Source organism: Gossypium raimondii, chromosome 5, assembly GCF_025698545.1.
Source record: "Gossypium raimondii isolate GPD5lz chromosome 5, ASM2569854v1, whole genome shotgun sequence".
NCBI classification, from domain to species: domain Eukaryota; kingdom Viridiplantae; phylum Streptophyta; class Magnoliopsida; order Malvales; family Malvaceae; genus Gossypium; species Gossypium raimondii.
Window position 1 is genome coordinate 13,320,250 of NC_068569.1, and position 18,471 is coordinate 13,338,720.

Here is an 18,471-nt window from a genome sequence, read left to right on the forward strand (position 1 = left end):
AACACGAATATTTTATGGCATAATTAATAATTCAATTTTAATATAAATATTCAATATGACTAAACAATTCAATAATATAAATAATATAAAATATGAAATTTAATTTAATAATATAAATAGTAGATATAAATAAAATTATTACTATTTATGTTTAGTGATTTTTTTTGTGGATATTTTGATTTTTATTTGAGAGTAAAGGGTGAGAAGTAAAAGTTTAGGGGAAAAATAAAAGTTTTGGGGAATAAAAGTTTGAGGAAAGTAAATAGGGGAGTAAAATTTTGGAGGAAAATATTAAAAAAATTGGAGGGGGAGGGTTTGGGATAGATGGGAGGTGGGATGGGAAGGAATAAAAGTTTTAGGGGAAAAGTGGGAGGAGTAAAATTTTGGGGAAAATAAAAGGTTTTGAGGGTTTTTGGGAGTAAAATTTTGAGAAAAAATAAATGGGAGAGTAAAATTTTGATGGGAAATGGATTTTGGGTAGATTGGGGGGTTGGGAGGGGAGGGGAGTAAAAGTTTTGGGGGGAAAGTAGGAAGGAGTAAAAGTTTTGAGGGAAAAGTAAAAAGGTTTGGGAGTTTGGGGTAAAAATGTAAAATATTATAGTTTGATATTCGAATTATTCGAATTCGAAAACTCAACTCGATTCGAACTCGAAATTCGAAAAAAATTCGAGTTGATTAGAATAACTCGATTAACTCGAATAACTCGATTCGTTTAACTCGAAATTCAATTTTTTTTCAATTTTTTCGAGTCGAATCGAATTTTGCTCACCCCTAAATTGAGTGTTGTGTGTGTGTGTGTGTGTTTTTTTTTTTTTTGTCTGTCTTCCAATTTATGTTTGAGGTTTGAGTTGTCCCTTTAGCAATATTCTATTTAAGGTTCAAACTCCGTTATTCTCTTGAATATGTAATGTGTCTTATCATTACATTCAAGACTTATTCTAATAGATGATATTACTTATATATTAAACATGAAAATCAATTAATAATGTTGAATTAGACAGATGTTTAATTAGTAAGTTTGATTACTCCAATCAAGATGTTTTCTTTGTAATCAAAATAACAAATTTTGTAAATATTAAGGGTTAAATTTGTTAAATTTTTAAATCATGATAACAAAAAGGGCTAAATTTTTAATCAAAATAACAAATTTGTCAAATTTTTAATTAGAAAGTATAAACATAAAGGGCTAAATTTGTTGTTAAGCCAACAAAAAGCTCGCGTTAAACTTTTGTTATTGAATTAACGACAAAATAAAATCATGTGTACAAATTTTCTTTTTTGAATAATCTCATTATAGATTATGATCATATCTTTTCTTTGTTTTAAACAATATCTAAAACTACTTCCTGACCTATAAATAGGAGGATAATGCACTTCAATGTACTCGAACCCACCTCCTCCTGAATTGGCAACAACGTCCATGCCAATTAAGCTAAACCAAATATATAATTAGATGAGTATTCTTATAGTCTAATCTATAAAAATATTAATTTATACATGATTTTAATTATATCAGCTGCAACTAAATTTCAAACAAATCAATTGTAATACTACCTCAATCTCGGTAGGAGCAAGAGCGGGATAATGACAATGAGCAAGAGCGGACCAAAACACTTTGTATGGTTAAGATAGAAGCCGTCATGGTCCAACCCTTAATGATGACGTGATAGATGAAAAAAGAAAGATGACATCATACACTGCTAAGAAAAAGAAATCCAAAATGAACATTAACACCGAAGTTAATGTGTATGATTCCGGCTCACCCTTAATCCCTTATAATTCATTTCTCATTTTCATACTCACATTATTTTTATCACTTTCATTATTTATGTTAAAAATTACTTAAATTTTTTAAAAAATCTCAAAAATATTAAAACTTGGGAAATTAAAAACTAAAAAATCATTATCTATTTTTCAAATTTATAAAAGAAGTTTTTAAATTATAAGTATGCAAAACTTTTAAAAGCTCTTTAAATTTTTCATAAATTTTTTAAAATGTGTTTGTTAGAAAATCGTAGAATTTAATGGTATTTCTCGGAATTTTAGATTTTTTATATTTTAAAGGAATTTTGAGTTTTTAAGTCAAAATACCATTAAATTCTAAAATATTCTATAAAAAAAACTTAAAATTTCAAACGAACAATTTCTTTCATTTTTAATTTTTTTGGAGTTTTGCATACTTATAATTTTAATTTTTTATAATTTTCAAAAATAGGTATGATTTTTTTAATTTCCCAAGTTCTAAGATTTTGAGGGCTTTTTAAAAAATTTATGATTTTTAATGTTATAATTTAATATGTATATATATATATATATATATATATATGATTGTGTTTGAACATTGTGTGGCTAATTTCTTTCTTTACTTGCTCCTTTCTTGGATTTACATGTACAACCTTTTCCGTCGTCTTTGATTTATTTGTGTTGTTAGTATTCTTCCTTAGTGGTCTAGGAACCAAAGTCAAGCACTGACCATAAATGAGATAGACATGGTCACCCAATCTAAACGAGTATCACGTGTTTGTGGTATTTTGGAGCCTTAGGTCTTCAAGTTTTATTTTAAATATCGAGGATGTAAAAGTATCATAAAATAAGTTATATATCACTATCAACGTACTGATCGATTAAGTTCAAAAATATTTATTTTGACTTCCAATTCTAATTCCGTATATTTGAGATTGAAATCCATGTCTGTTTATGCTTTTATTTTTCTCTTATTGTGCTTTGCTTTTCTTTGCCACTTTTAATTTGGCTTCTATCTTTATTGGAATCTTGTTAACATAAGTTTAATAAACGCAATCTTTCTCTTTTTGATTAAAATAACATTTGGTACTAAATTTTGTGAATTTTAACCTTATTTTTAATTTTAATGCGTCTATGTTGAGTTTAAATTTGTAATTTTTCTATTTAATCATTTAAACTTTAATTCAATTAAAATATAACATAACACTCAAAATTATATCACGTAACATATTTTCTTTTCTTTTATTTTTTAGAAAATATAAGTGATGACATCACACAACTTTAAAATGTCAAATCATTGTATCTTAATCAAATTCAAATTCAAAACTAAATTGAAAAACTTAATAATTTTTACCTTGAATTTTTAATGTTTTTATTTATTAGTATCGAAATTTGTCAATTTTTTATTAGAATAAAAAATTCCATTTGATAATGAACGATTACTTCTGAGCCATATACGAGGATGAATCAATAATACTTAAAAATAGTATCAAAGCCTTGTTACTTTATAATAATAATAATAATGCCTAACAAGAAGCATGACAAGAACAGGCGATCGAATATCCCAAGTTCCCAATCCTTAAAAATTGCCCACAAAGGTGTGGCAATGAGATGAGCTAAATTGTCCAGTCCACGACAGTCTATCTTGCTCACAAAGGATTTATCTTGCTTGGGCCTTGAGCTCTAGAGTCATGCCCGAAACGTTTTGTCCCAAATGTTGATTTAGGTTTCGTACAAGATCGCCTCTTTACTTCAATCTCATCAAAGCAAGATCCTAACCCTGATCGGTTACCTTGTGTCCTTTATGGAGAATCAATTCCATGGCGTCTGCTATGCCTTTGTTGCTTCATTTTGCTGATCCAAAAGGTAGTCGAGGAGATGTTTTGGATAATAGGAAACAAAGACACAAATAGCAACTTCCTCACGTCGTCACTTTTTATCTCAAAATTTACGCCCGCTTAGCCAATCGTACCAATAGAACAATTAGAAGAAAATAAAAAATATTATAGGAAACAAGAATCCCAATCTAAGATGCAGAGGAAAGCCGAGATTTAGTACAAGTGACAGGGGGGGGAGGGGTAACTGAGTATGCCAAATTTGGATGAAATGAACAGAGATCAAAGTGATCATTCTATTCATCGGCTTCAATAGACGCCTCAAAAGTTAATGAACGAATACGAATACACTACGACCAAATACTACTTACTACTCAAAGTATCCAATGAAGCTACAAATTCCAATTCTCTATTTTTGTAAAAAAACAATACTCGTCCGTCATTTACAACTCTGACTAAAAGAATCACTCGAAAAGCTCTAATAACTAAAACTATTAAAGGTTGAAAACTATGAATCGCCAGAGAAAAAAAAAATTAACTTTACTTTTGTGACTACGAGTATATCGTGTGGATTCTTTCGGGAGTATTCACAAAGTGTCTGAAGAGCCTTAAATCCTCCATCTCAGGTCCAAACGAGCCTATAAATGGTATTTGGGTCAGCAAAATGACGTATGCTAGGCAGGGAAGATGGGTCAGAAAATGATTCTAAAGGGAGAAGCTGGGGAATTATCTAATCTTTCCATCCCCAACTAACAAAGATTCAACGTCATCAGGAACAAGTCTAATGTCTCCAATTTAGGAATGCAAAATAAGGCTATTTTAAAGGTAAAATCTCATGCCATGAACAAGTATTCCAAGTCTTCTACTGTGAGACGAGACTGACGAACACCAGTTTCATCCTCCCCAAATGCTGATGCAACCATCTCTCTCTTCTTATGCTGTTAATATACAAACATCAAAATAATTAAAGCATAGGAAAGAAAAAAACATTTCTTAAGCAAAGCTTTCAGCTAAAACAAATAAGTTCTAGGTGTTTTTACCAGGGACATTTAAACAAAGCACAATTTAGTTTAAACCTAACATTCCCGACAACTACCAGATAGAGGTGGTCCACAGGATGAATCATATTCAGGCCAGGGTTTCGACGAATAAACACCTGTCCGTGGGCTTCAACTTATGACCCACAAATGTAAAACAGCCCCATATTTAGTTTTAAATTATATTTAACTACAATAATGTTCATAACACTTACTATTCCTTGTCAGACCAACTAAAATCATCACACAATCTTCACCTTGATAAAAGTTATGATGTTAACCATGAAAGACAATATAGATGGGAGAAAAGCGTACCTGAAGAGCTAAAATACGATCTTCAACTGTATCTTTCACAGTTAATCGTAGAACAGTTACAGGGCGAGTCTGCCCAATTCGATGTGCTCTATCAATTGCTTGGTCCTCAGTTGTAGGGTTCCACCAAAGATCCAGCAGAAGAACATGGCAAGCTGCAACCATGTTCAGCCCAAGGCTGGCAGCTTTCAAAGACATAATCATAACAGATACCTACAAGCGAAGGAATCAATTTCACAAGTCAATAAGAGGAATCATAAACACCAAATGTCACACTACCTCATGATAGAAGAAAAAGAAACAGAGAACAAAATAAGATGCCATTAAAACCTCTGGTAGGGTGTTGAAATCTTTCACCGCTTTATCTCTAGAAGCAACCGACATGGTTCCATCAAGTCTTCTATATTGGATGGAAGAACTTTTAAGACAGGCTTCAAATAAATCCAACATCCTCGTCCACTGGGAAAATACTATGGCTTTCTCTCCAAGTACCTTAGAAGAACCATTCAAACTTTCACCTGTAACCGGAATTTTTTCTTCATGATAACCATTTGGTGAGTCCCCAGATTGGAGGCCAGATGAACCTTCTGGACAGCCACTAATCTTTAATCTATCATCTTGAGGTTTAGCTAGTGACTTCAGGACATCAAGGGCAGCCTTGATTTTGGAAGAACCATACAAACTATCCTCTGAATAAGGCCCAATTACCTCAGCAACTTTAGAACCAGAACTATTGAGGGAAGTTTCCCGACTAGGCAGCTCAGTGAGAGAACTGTTTAAAGTGGCATTTGAAAACACAGATGATGCACCAAGTCTAACTTTGCAATTTGCAGTGGGACACTGGTAGTCATCACCAGTGAGATGTTCAGAGATGCATTGGTTGCAGAAAACATGACCACATACAGCAGCAACAGCATCTTCTGGCGGATCCTGCAGAAACCACAAAAAATTGCAAAGATACTAAAGGAATAACTACAAAGAAATTTTTTTCCAAATGAAACAATTGACCATCACCGTTATGAACATATATAGATAAGACTGTAATTGCATTATCAAAGAGCAAGCAAAGTTCTTGGGAATATTTGACCATATAGAGATTGAGGGAAATGAATCTCACAGGGGAAAAAATTTGTCAAAGCTGTTCAGTTTTAACCGTAATTTTTATACGAAAGTACACTGTCATTAAAAGATAACCATGAAGATAGCCTTGAAAAGGAAGATGAAGAAAAAAGTAGGTTAGTAGAGCCCTTTCTCAGATGAATAAAGATCTCCAAGGACAGACATGGCTAGCATAATATTTCATAAGGTATATTCTGGGTCTTCCAAAGAAATTTTCCTCATTAATGAGCCATACAGGGCAAAAATATCCCTCCCTAATGGTACACTATAATCCTTCTGCATACCCAAAGCTAAAAAATCTAAACATGCACAAACAGGTGTTTCATCTAGCCATATTCCATGAATCGTTACTTGATCACTCAAATCCATTAAAAGCATATAAAGACCGAACTCTATGTAGGCAAGATTAAATCATCAAAAGTCTTATAAAGCAAAGTAATTCTGAAAGTGGATGGAAACCAACAGAAGATACAAGCAGAACATAACTACATACATTGCAGATGCCACATAGTGACAAAGAAGATAAACAACTCAGAAGAAATGTTAGCCTCTCCTGAGGAAGCTTCTTTGCAGTCTCAATTGACAATCTCTGAGAAGAGTTTGAGTCAAAACCCCTTACTAGAAGAGGATGATCACAGGCTTGGCGAAGACGCAAAAGCATCAACAAGATATTCACATAGTTTTGTTTGACAGTCCCTGCGGCTGCATACTCCTGAAAAAGAATTCAAAATTGAAACAGATTTCAAATGGAAGAATTATATGACCACATAAACTATTAGCAGTTTAGTACCATTAGATGTATCATGTAAAAAGCTATAAGGAATGTAAAAAAGCCTGTGATGAATCTAAACTAATTACACTAAAACCATACTTTAAACTGAGCACGTGAATCGGACTCCAGTCTGGAGTAGAAATCACGTTCCTCCTCTGTGAATTCCACCTTTTTCAGTTCTATCACTTTTGGTGGCAAGTTAATAATTGGTTTCCCATCAAGAAGTGTAGCTGCACAAAGAACAAGAAGCAATCATAAGTGATTGCACTTAGTTGCACACAAATTACATCCCCAAGAAAATTCTACAACCAGTGATATATAAACAGGACTGGGAACATTATACTAGAACTGCATTTGACTACAAGACCAACTAAAATTAATTAAAAATTACACATTTAGTACCTTTGGTGCGACGTAACATTATTGTCTGCAAGATAGCTTGCAATTTCGGATACCCTTTTGCTGGATTTTTAGAAATTGGGATTTTTATGGCAGAACAAAATGACTTGTAAACAGCATAAGGGTCATATCTCAGAAATCTGAAGTAGCTATAAAGGTCATCAATGGCATTTTGAATTGGAGTCCCAGACAAGCACCATCTACGTTTAGCACGAAGGCCCCAACAGGCCCTAGCAACTTGAGTTCTATGGTTTTTTATGCTTTGGGCCTCATCTAGAACAATTCTAAACCATCCAACTTTTGCAAGAGGTCGAGAAACAGAATCAAGAAGCAATTCATCCGCTCCCTTCTTATGCTTCACCCCTTTCTTATTAGAACTAGATGGGCATTTCCTTTTCCGGCTTTCTGGAAAATCATTAGATGAAGCATTTTCACTTTCCCACTTCCCTTTCTCATCGTCATCTCCACAAGCAGGAGGCTGCTTTGGGACCTCCATGCTAACAATAGAATACGTAGTGATGACAACATCATACTTTGCTAACTCAAAAGGATCCTTAGTTCTGTTGCTTCCATGGTATACTAGAACAGAGAGATTAGCTTTGCTCGTCACCTTATTATGCAACTCCTCTGCCCATTGCCGCAATACACTTGTGGGACATACAATGAGAGTTCCAGCAGCCGGCCTTCCCTTTGCTTGCCCTGATGGAGAAGAGCTTTTATTTGAAGCACCATTTGACATAACTTGACTGCTGTCAGATTCTTGCTTCCTCCCTTCCTCATCACCCACATCATCCTTATCATCATCATCATCATCATCCAAATTTAACATTTCCATCCCAACCTTAGTCATATCTTGAGAAGATGCTCTAGAAGAAGGAGGCCTTTCATTAAGAATAAGTGCAATTGTTGATACAGTTTTTCCTAATCCCTGCAGTACATACACAAACATAATTGACTAATGGTGTAACTAATGCAAGACAGCCTCAGAATATTGCAACTGACCTGATCATCTGCAAGAATTCCTCCCCAACAGTGTGAGCCAGCTTTCTCCTTCTGGGTCATCCATGACAAAGCAATTCTCTATCCATGGATTAAGTTAGAAAGGAATTGGAACAGAAACATACACACTCAAAAGTTAACATGCAAAATAACCTTGATACCTACTATGCAGACATAGAGAAACAGAAAAGGCAAGATGGAAGAGATTTTTCAACATCAAAATCTTCAGTTACATCTAAACAAATGGAATAGTACCTTAAATAAACTACCAAAAACAAATAGCAGAATTTCTTTGCAAAAGTTTTCATCTTTGACTGCATCCACGATTAGCAAGGAAATATCCAACTTCTCATTAAAAAAGAGCAAAAAACTCAAAAAAACCAAAACAATCACCATAAGCATATTTTAGTTAAGTTATTCAATCTTGCAGATAAGTCATGCCTATTGTAGGAATCCGTAGATAAGCGAACCATAAATCATAAGCAACTGTCCTCTTCAAATCAAATCTTTGACTGAAGCCAGTTTTAACTAAATATCATTTCCCACTCTTTCAAATAAGACTTCATAGAACCTCAACATTCAGAATCTGAAATACAACAGAAAGAGCACAATACAGAACATTTCAAACCTGATGTCGCAGAAGAGGTACTGTTAAAACACCATCTGGAGGACTAGCTTCAGACTTCGGCTGAGAAAGACCCTGCAAAGCATACCACAGTTACAGTAATCATGTCAATAAATAACCATAATATCACAAACAAGATCTATTCCAATAGGAGCACCAATTGAACTCATAAACAAGGCAACATCATAGGAGCCTAAACATGCATCTTGCAAAACACTTTCACCTGGAAATATTATACTCTAAAACCCAATTATTACACAATCAAATTAACCTGAACAGTGTTCTGCAAGAGCCTGAACTCTAAATGATTTTAGTCGAAATCTTTCTATTACAACTTACAACAATTTATGCAGCAGTCTTTCCTTCAAAAGTATTATTTTGCCCTTGCAGCAAAGCACACGACCAAAAGGAACATAATAAGGTTCCCAATATTCAGGGTTGCGTCAACGAGATGGGCAAATCATTAAGTGCCCTATTTTATTTAATCACCCATAAGGGTAATAATTAAAACTTTTGATGGTAAGAGGCAATAAACTATCAAGTTATAGAAATTTCAAAGAGACCAGTGAACTATAAGGGATAAAGTTTCATTAGTTCACTCCCTAAAGATGATTCTTTGTAATGAAAAGATAATGCACATAAAAATAAACATGGATTAAAAAGGAGTGGAAGACTGTCTCTTTCTAGACATTTACCCCAAAGGTGTACTATAACACAAGCAATACCCAGAAATTCATCCAAATTCAATTAATTCAACAGATATGGAATGCTAAATTTATTCCATGAGATCAATTTTCAATTTGAAAAAGCTCTTCATATATGAAACTTCAAAGCTCTCAAGATCAAACATCATTTTAAATTTTAAAGAAATTTAAGGTGAATATATGAGCAATTTTAATGGCATATTTACAATCTATAAGAGCTAAAAGCAAGAAACAACGCAATCTCAAACAAAAAGCACAACCTGCAATGCAACCCGAAAAATTAACCGCTCATCATTTCCCTTGAGCCTGATACCCCCCATTCCAGAGTTTTGATGCGGATTACTAAATGCAACATTTGGCAAACTAGGAGTCTTCTTAACGAGCACCAAGGACTGATGTGAGCGGGCAGGCTGACTGATGTCTTCAAGAATACATATATCAGGATCATTATCAACATGAGATCTGCAATCTGATGAAGTGCTGTGAATAGATTCAGGACTAACTTTTGAAAGACCAATACTTCTCGAAGGAATTAATGTGCTCCTTTTTTCATGCTCAAAACAACCAAAATGCACCATGGATGAAGTAATTGGGTGAGAGCTGGGTAAATACTGCTCTAAATGCACGCCGCCAAGGGAAGTTTGACTACTAACAGTTAGATTTATATCTTGATGAGAATGATGAGCATCCTTGCCATTAACCATTAATACCTTTTTTGATATAGGCGGAACATCAGACAAGAACTGCTTAGATTCTTCAAGTGAATCAACCCTGCTAATAGACTTGCTCCATCCAGCTCTATCAAAACCTTCAGTAGAATTGCAGAAGATGTTGCCTGGTGTAACAAATTTATCATATTCATTCTTTGCACAAAAAGCAATGCGATTGAATGGTTGCACTGATCCATTGTCATCAAAAAGCCTATCATTAGCAGTATATGACAACTTTCCACATGCTGATAAAATATGTCCATTTCCTTTAACATCAAAATGCTGTTGCTTTACATCTGAGAAATCAGTCAATGAGAGTTGTGGCACAGAACCATTATTCGTCCTTCCCTGATCATGAAAAATCATCCTACTACTTGAACATGCACTCTCAGTTGGAAATTCAATCACTTCACCCTCCTTGCTTTCTTTAAACATAAAATTTGAGGAATTATACCAACAGTGCATTGAGGAATGAGCAAAATACCCAACATCTCCATTCATGCAATTAGGTAAAACTGAACAAGGATCACTAACATCACTAACAATATCAGAACCGTGACAAAAGGAAGACTCATTAGAAGTGACATTATGTGAAGTCAAATTAGCATCAACGGAGGAAAACTCCATAGGCATAGCTACCTCATTTTCAGGAGCTTCTGGGGTTTCCAACGTATTAGTTAGAATGGCACCACAATTATCAAATACAAAGTTCATGTTCTCAACAGAAAGGTCGTGCAAAGCATCTGCAGGATTCAGTAAAATTGAATCAGCATTATACACAAATTCCAAAATGCACACTGAATAACACTGTTGAGGTTTATTAGGCAAGAGCTAACGTACTTTTGTTGTCAAACTCCTCTGCGATATTCTTGGATTCTGTACCATTTCTATTATCCACAAGATCAAAATTTAAATTATCTCCATGATCTAACACAAGGTTGTGATCTATCTCAGCAAAACTAGATTCTGTACTACAGCTAGAAATCTGAAGCACAGACATTTGACCCCTCTCCATGCAGGATGTCCCTTTACCAGTCGAAAAGAAGTCTTGAAAACTTGCAGAGGATGTCTGGACCAAAGAATCATGTGCAGGCGGTTCCAATTCCCTATGATAATCAAATAAGCCACCTAGAGACCCTGCCCTGGCAACTGAAGCCTCAGAAGGATATCTTAAAAGATCTCCAAAAGCAAACTCCGATGAAAGCAACTCTTCATATCCAAAAATAAAAAAATTTCATCGTATAAGTATTTAGAGGTAAAAAAAAAAACGCTTGTGCAATAAAATTTTACCACTCTGAAATTGGTTGGTTTCAGGAGCCGACTCCCCTTGAGACATATTTCTAAATGATGGATCTTCTGGATTGCTCTGCAATTTGGTGAAGGTAAGTTAAATACTCGAATTGGATAGAAAACAAGACTAACAAAGGCAATATAATATATATGTATATGCATATATGAAAATCAGTTCAATCTTTTTATAATCACAAGTTTAAGACTGAAAGTTCGGCAAATCCAGTTACAATTTCAGTAACTTCAATGTCATGAATTTAAAGTTCAGAATCACAAATTCACGAGTACAGGGAATCAAAATTATTACAATAAATTCCATTTCATTAGATTTCAATCTAGCTGTAAAAATCGATATTCTCATAAAGACAGCCAAAACTAAGCTATCACTGACTCGTTGCTTACACAAATATATATATATATGGAGATGAGTTACTAGGGTTTCGATACAGAATTACGTGATCTATATAACAAATTCCTGGTGATAATTTTCACACTTGAAGAGTAGAAGTCCACCAGAATCTTCACGTTCCAAACCATAAAAATGGCACCGAATTTTATCACGAGAAAATAACTACCTGCAAAGAACCAGGAGTCTCTTCAAGAATGCGATTGAAGTCGTCGAGATCGATGCTTAGACCGTCGAACTCAAAATCGGCCGAGGGATAACCAGTTGACAAGAAACCAGAGCTACCATTATAGTTATCCTCCCCAGTCATCATCATCAGACAAAAAAGGAACAAAAACAGAAAACCCCAAATTGCTCTTCGAAACCCTAACCGAAAGCTCTTGTAAACCCCGGCCAATTCACCGGCAATAACAAAGTCTTGGATCTGAATCTCATCACTTAAACGAATAAAACAGAGAGAAGTTTAGACGTCGGCGGTTTCAAATAAGATGTAATTTTCTTTCTTTTCTTTTTTTATTTCTGTGCTTTGGAAAATTATAAAGAAAAAAGAATGGGAAGAGTCGTGAAGAATGTGGTGACCTTTTGGGGGTTTAAAAACTTTAAATAGGGATTGGTTACTGTAAAATGACTTAATACTTTTTTTTATCTTTTTTTAATTAAGAAAATAATATTTATTTCAATTTTTTTTAAAATCCTGTTAGTCTCAGAACGAGCGGGGAGGGAGAATGAAGAAAACGAAAAGACTTGGTGATTCTACGTCGTATGGTCGTTTTCACATTCATTTTTTGGGAGTATTTTCGGTGTGTTCTTTTACCTTTTTAGACTAGGACGGTGGCTGAGTTTAAGTGAGTCGGTGGAAATAACACGCGAGTTACCTGATTTTATGCTTTGCATTTACATGGATAACGACGTTGATTTTGATAAGATTATAATCAAAAACTTTATCAAATAAGAGTCTTGTGATTAATAATTGAAAATCGATCAACTAACCTGGGCTGAGCTGATATACTCAATATTTTTCCTCTACTTTTTTATTAGCAGACCAAATGCATCGTTAATGGGTTTGCATGAATATTTTAATTATATCATTATAATTTCAAGGATTAAAAAATGTTGTCGCATAGAATTACTTCATGCTAAAAATATTTTTGATATGCATTTATTTAAAATTCATTGTTTTCATTTTCGCACTAAATGTGCAATCTCTAGTATTTATCCACGTTATCGTGAAAACTTATTTTGTATTTTAATGCCAACATATGCATCCAAACAATTTTTGGTTTTCTTTTTCTTCAAAACGAAGTGATGAATTACTTTGTTTGATTTCAAATCTATATTGAATATGAAGAAAGTTTGGAAAATTGAAAGTCCTTTCTTGGGGTGCAACTTTAAAAGCAGAAGTTTAAGACGACAGTTATGTGCCAATGTTGCTTAATATGGAAGTAATAAGCATGCAAAGTAATCGATGCAAATGATGGCATTTCTTTTCATCAGAAACAAAAAAAGGGTGGAGGCGCGTGCACGCGCCGCCGAATGTCAGTGAGATTAGATTCCATAAGAGGGTGCGGAAACTTCCTTCCCACTCTGACGAAATTACCAAATAAAGTGATTCTAATAAAACTTTAAAATTAGGCCGAGGCAAAGAAATGGACAACAGTTGCTTTTGCCGGTGAAATTTCGTCAGTCAATGTCAGGGAATTTACCTAACGTGGGAGCATTTTCTCTTTTTTGTCTTCTGACAGAGCTGTTCCCACTGAGAGACCAAGACGCTGTAATTTGTTTGGTAAAAAATAAATAAATTACGCCACAATTCATTCTAATTATACATTTATTTATTTTTACTCAGCTATAAAATCAATAAAATGCTGACTCAAGTTAACTCTCGTTAAATTTGTAATCTAAAATTGATATAATAAATTTAACTTTAACCCTAGTATCAATTTATTATGATTTTAAATAAATTCTTCTATTATATACACATTATCATAATTTTAAAAAATCTACTAAAAATACAATATATATTAATTAAGTTCACACATATACAATATATACATGATGTACGAATCATTTGGCTCATTCTTCGTAACTAAAAGCATTGCAAGTGTTTCACAAGATTCCTAAAGAATTAGTAGTAGTCGTTATTGAGTTTGCTGGAGCAACAAATACTGATTATGGTAGATTAAGATAGTCTATTTGTGTTTTCTTCACCAAAAAGAACAGGCGAAAAACAAGTAAATCTATAATAAGTTGAGCCCTTTCTTATTATCTTCTTTCTTTTAGCAACAAAAAAAAAAGGTCAATTTTCGTTGGTAAATTTCATATCAGGAGACTTTTTGAGGGGGAAAAAACAATGTCAAACAAGTTCCCAATGACTGAGCCTCAACACTTGAATGTCTATGGCTCGGATCCCTAAATCGATTATTTTCGGGTCACAAATGCTTAAAAAGTTTCCATGTGTTTAATACATATTACGTTATTGATCGACATAATTTTTTTCTTCTCAAAGAACATGTTTAGGAAACTCAAATCGAAAATGAGATGAAGATGTGGGTGAGGGTGAGGGTGAGGGTGAGGGTTCAATGAGGGACATGATGAAGGTGATGTGTGGTTCATAAATGGAGTAATTTTATGGGGCAGTTGAAAAGTTTTAGGTTTTTTGTGTTTTTTTTTTATTATTAAAAAGTCATCCTTCATCACAATTTTAATATTTGTGCTTTGCTTGGATTTGTAAGAAAGTTAATAAACTATTCAAAGTAATTTGTTTTACGCAAATCACAATGAATGGAATACGTCGTATGTTCGTGTTTCTTATTTGCTTGAATTTGATGCTATTTTTGTTAATTCCATTGACAGCGATATGTGCATAGGCTCGGTGTATTGGAGAAATCTAATAATTTAAAGGTGGGTTTGGATGTGCAGTGTGTTTATTTGCTATTAATATAAAAACAACGGTAGTGGTGAGATTAGATACCATAGCGATACTATAATGTGAAATAAAAAATAAACTAAACACATTTCATCGTCCATTCAAACTCAGTCTGAGTTAGATGACCCTCGAGTCATGGTTTCTAATGGCTTTTTTTTTCTTTTAATTAATATATATGACTTTACTTTTGCTTCAAAAAAAAGTCCTAATTATAAGTCAAATACATGCCAAAACACAAGTTTAAACAAGAAATCAACATATGTCATTTCAAATAAGCTTCAACCAATTTTAACCTATTCATTGCCATTCCATATGGCATATCTATAATTATAAGTCATCACATCTATATACTCAACAACATGTATGATTTAAGTCACCAATTCAACATAATAAGTAAAGGCTAAAATAAACTTGTCATAAGTAAGCATATTTACATGCTAAGTTATATCATAAGACACCTTATATACATGTCACAATCTTTTGACTAAAAATGATCAAAAGCTATAAATTCAACGATAGGATAGTGTGAGCTTCGAAACGATCTGACTCGATGCCTTCCGCAATATAACGATCTACACGGAAAAGGGAAAACAAGTAGGGTAAGCATATAGAATGCTTAGAAAGTTCATGGGAATTAAACACAACTTACTTTATCTTTCAATTAAACATTATAAGCTAAACACAACTTACCTTATCTTTCAATTAAACATTATAAGCTATTTGGCTTGGCATTGATTTGGCTGGACATGACAAATCACAACATCAACAAAGTGAGTTTCAACATGTTATCAAACCATATAACATCTCAATTACTTATCATGTCAATTCATGTTATTTTATGAAACAAATCTTCAATCCCATGAAAACAAAAAATAACGTAATCACATACATATTCATGACATTACTCCAATACCATATTCAAGTTCAATTTGACATTTCACTAAGTGAATATCAAGATTGTTATAACTTATTTTATATAGATTGTATTGTCCAATGAACTTTAATAAACGGACTCGGATACATAGGTATCTCTGTTACACCAATTGCTCATCCAAATTAAATACATTCTTGTCAAATTATCCATCCAGACTAAACATTTACAACGACACATATTGCTCCACTTTTGGTAAAATCAAATCCACCATATATTTATGTTATTTTTAGAATTTTTATATGTTTTTATTGTAATTTTATTTTTGCTGATATTTTTATACATTTTTCAAAAACTTTTAGATATATATTTTGAAACTTTTTAAATGTTTAATTATATATATTTTTAGAATTTTAATGTTTTAAAGAATTGAGTTAATGTTTAAATGTTAAGAGTTGACATTTTAGAATCATGACTAAATTAACATTATGTTTAAATATTGAGTGCTAAATTTTTATTATGTCAATTTTAGAAATGTCATTTCCATTTCTCCACCACAAAGTTAATAGCAATTAATAGAATTGAGTAAAAAGACAAACACGATTTTGTAACTTTTTGTAGTTCTTGAAAAGAAAAACTTAAGCATATTTCGATGAGATGTAATGTAGTTTACCTGTAAAGAACAAAATTATTTAAAATATAAAATTATATTATAATTTAAAAAACACTCTTAATGATATTAAGTCGGTGTCATTAGTCAACTAAATACCAACTCATTTGGAAAATGACTAAATAACCATACTTTTTATAAAGTAAATTATTTTATTTTTATGAGGTGTTTTTATTTTATTTTTAATATAAAATAAAACCCCACACATTATGAGATTTAAACTTAGAATACCATGATTTTCGGATCTTCAACTTTACCATTTTAATTAAAGTTTCATTTGGCTTTTACATAAACTTTTATTAAATTTATTTGTGATATAAAATTTCACCTTCATCATATATCTAATGGTTAAAGTACCATGAAGGTCTTTATATTAGGAGTTAGATTGTATTTCATCTCATTTGCTAACAAAAATGGACAATTTAATCTATGTACATTAAATCAATGAGCAAAGGTCCTGTGTTAAAAATTCTATTAATTTCTATTGTTAAGTGCGAACTTGGCAAACAAAACAACCACTACATAATTTTCTCTAACTTTATAATTTTTTTTACAAATATTTAAGAAAATGCTCTAAAATGAATCTGGACATATGGTTGTTCAAGCTCATTTGAACTTGGACAATCATTTGTTCAAGTTCATTTCAATGGTGTTTTAATTGTTATTGTAACTTTTGATATTTTAAAATTTTTAACTTTTATAATTATTTAAAACTACTTTCAAGATGAATCTGAACAACCATTTGTAATGAACAATCTTGGACATAGTTTTTTAAAATAATTATTAAAAATCTATTTATTTTTAGGTTTGTTATTTTTAAATATTTGTTGATGCGGCAAAATACTACATCAACACGAGGGACATGTGTCGGTATTTGATTGTTCCATAAACTACATATTCACTTATCTGTAAATTGATGAAAATTTTAATAAAATGGCAATTTATTCTTAGATCTAACTATAATAACTAATTTACCTAATTTTTAATAGAATAAACAAAATATACTACTTTTGGAATAGGATCAATTAAATTAAAAATCGATATAATTAGAAGGTTAGTACAGATATTTTAATTACCTATGACAAATATATTTAAGAAAAAGAAAAACAAAAAAGCACATCACATCTGAGTATGTGGCCTTTGATTTTTTAGAACTTTACATAATAAAGTTGTAGACTAGATAATGCGGGTGGCAGACCCACTCAAAAGCTTTCTGATAATGCTCTAATACACCAAAATAAAGTTGGATTCCGATTCCCAGGATTAGAGACTCAATAAGCAGCAAGATACCTGCACGAATCATTGCGTGTCCGATCCGAACATCATTTTATACAAATAAAAAGTAAAAAATGTCAAATAAATAAAAAGAAAAGCAAGCAGCCAAACTAAATCATCCAGAATATCAGAACAGTCTGTTCAGTACCTTGGATTTCCATTTTCCAAACACTTTAATTAAGATTCTCCCAATAAAAAGCAACCATGCCACGTCATCCTTTGAGAAATATTTGTCTCTTGAAAATGCTTTTCCAGTTCCCAACTTTCCTTCGGTTTTGGCTTTTATTTATTCATCCAACCATCATAGAGTTTATTATGAAGAAATTCAAAATTGAAAGCGCCGTAAGAAATTTCATCTGCAACATGTCGAAAACTTTGCTTTCTCTTCTTCTGTGCTCCAAACTACTAACTTTTTGGTTTTTTCCGACTATTCTCTCTCTTTTTGTAACTTTAATAAAAAATAGTATATAAAACAAAATAAAAGGAAGGGTACGTATTTTTAAGGCTAATTTAACTATTGATTTTATTTAGAGTTTGATATTTAATTTGTTTTGATTTTATTATTGAAGTGAGTACTTATTCTTAGAGCCATTAAAAAAATTTTAGTTAATAGGATTGCACCACATCACCGTCCCTTTAAAATATGATTAAAAATAATTTTATTAACATTAAATAAATAAAAATCTCTCCTCTACGTACCATCCCCTGCCTCTCCTCTCATCGTCCCCTCGCTCTCCATACACCTTTCCTTTCCTTTTCCACTTTAGTAATTGAATCA

At 32.5% G+C, this 18,471-nt stretch overlaps 1 protein-coding gene across 1 annotated transcript; it reads right to left on the minus strand.

Moving 5' to 3' along the window:
• Nucleotides 1-3,839: 3,839 nt before the first annotated feature.
• Nucleotides 3,840-12,530, minus strand: LOC105768868 (helicase-like transcription factor CHR28). The gene is made up of 12 exons (XM_012589100.2): nt 12,121-12,530; nt 11,546-11,621; nt 11,096-11,464; nt 9,806-10,998; nt 8,845-8,916; nt 8,220-8,297; nt 7,221-8,145; nt 6,918-7,048; nt 6,540-6,758; nt 5,258-5,857; nt 4,931-5,140; nt 3,840-4,516 (listed from the first exon to the last, which is right to left on the minus strand). The coding sequence occupies exons 1-12, from the start codon at nt 12,265-12,267 to the stop codon at nt 4,412-4,414; spliced, it is 4,125 nt and encodes a 1,374-aa protein (XP_012444554.1). The 5' UTR covers nt 12,268-12,530; the 3' UTR covers nt 3,840-4,411.
• Nucleotides 12,531-18,471: the final 5,941 nt, after the last annotated feature.

Excerpts from the sequence above, each read along its gene's own strand:
- LOC105768868 (XM_012589100.2), bottom strand. The coding sequence starts at position 12,267 with ATGATGATGACTGGGGAGGATAACTATAATGGTAGCTCTGGTTTCTTG. Across the intron at positions 8,146-8,219 it reads GAATTCTTGCAGATGATCAG|GGATTAGGAAAAACTGTATC; the intron begins GTCAGTTGCAAT and ends TATGTACTGCAG. Across the intron at positions 7,049-7,220 it reads AATGTTACGTCGCACCAAAG|CTACACTTCTTGATGGGAAA; the intron begins GTACTAAATGTG and ends TTCTTTGTGCAG.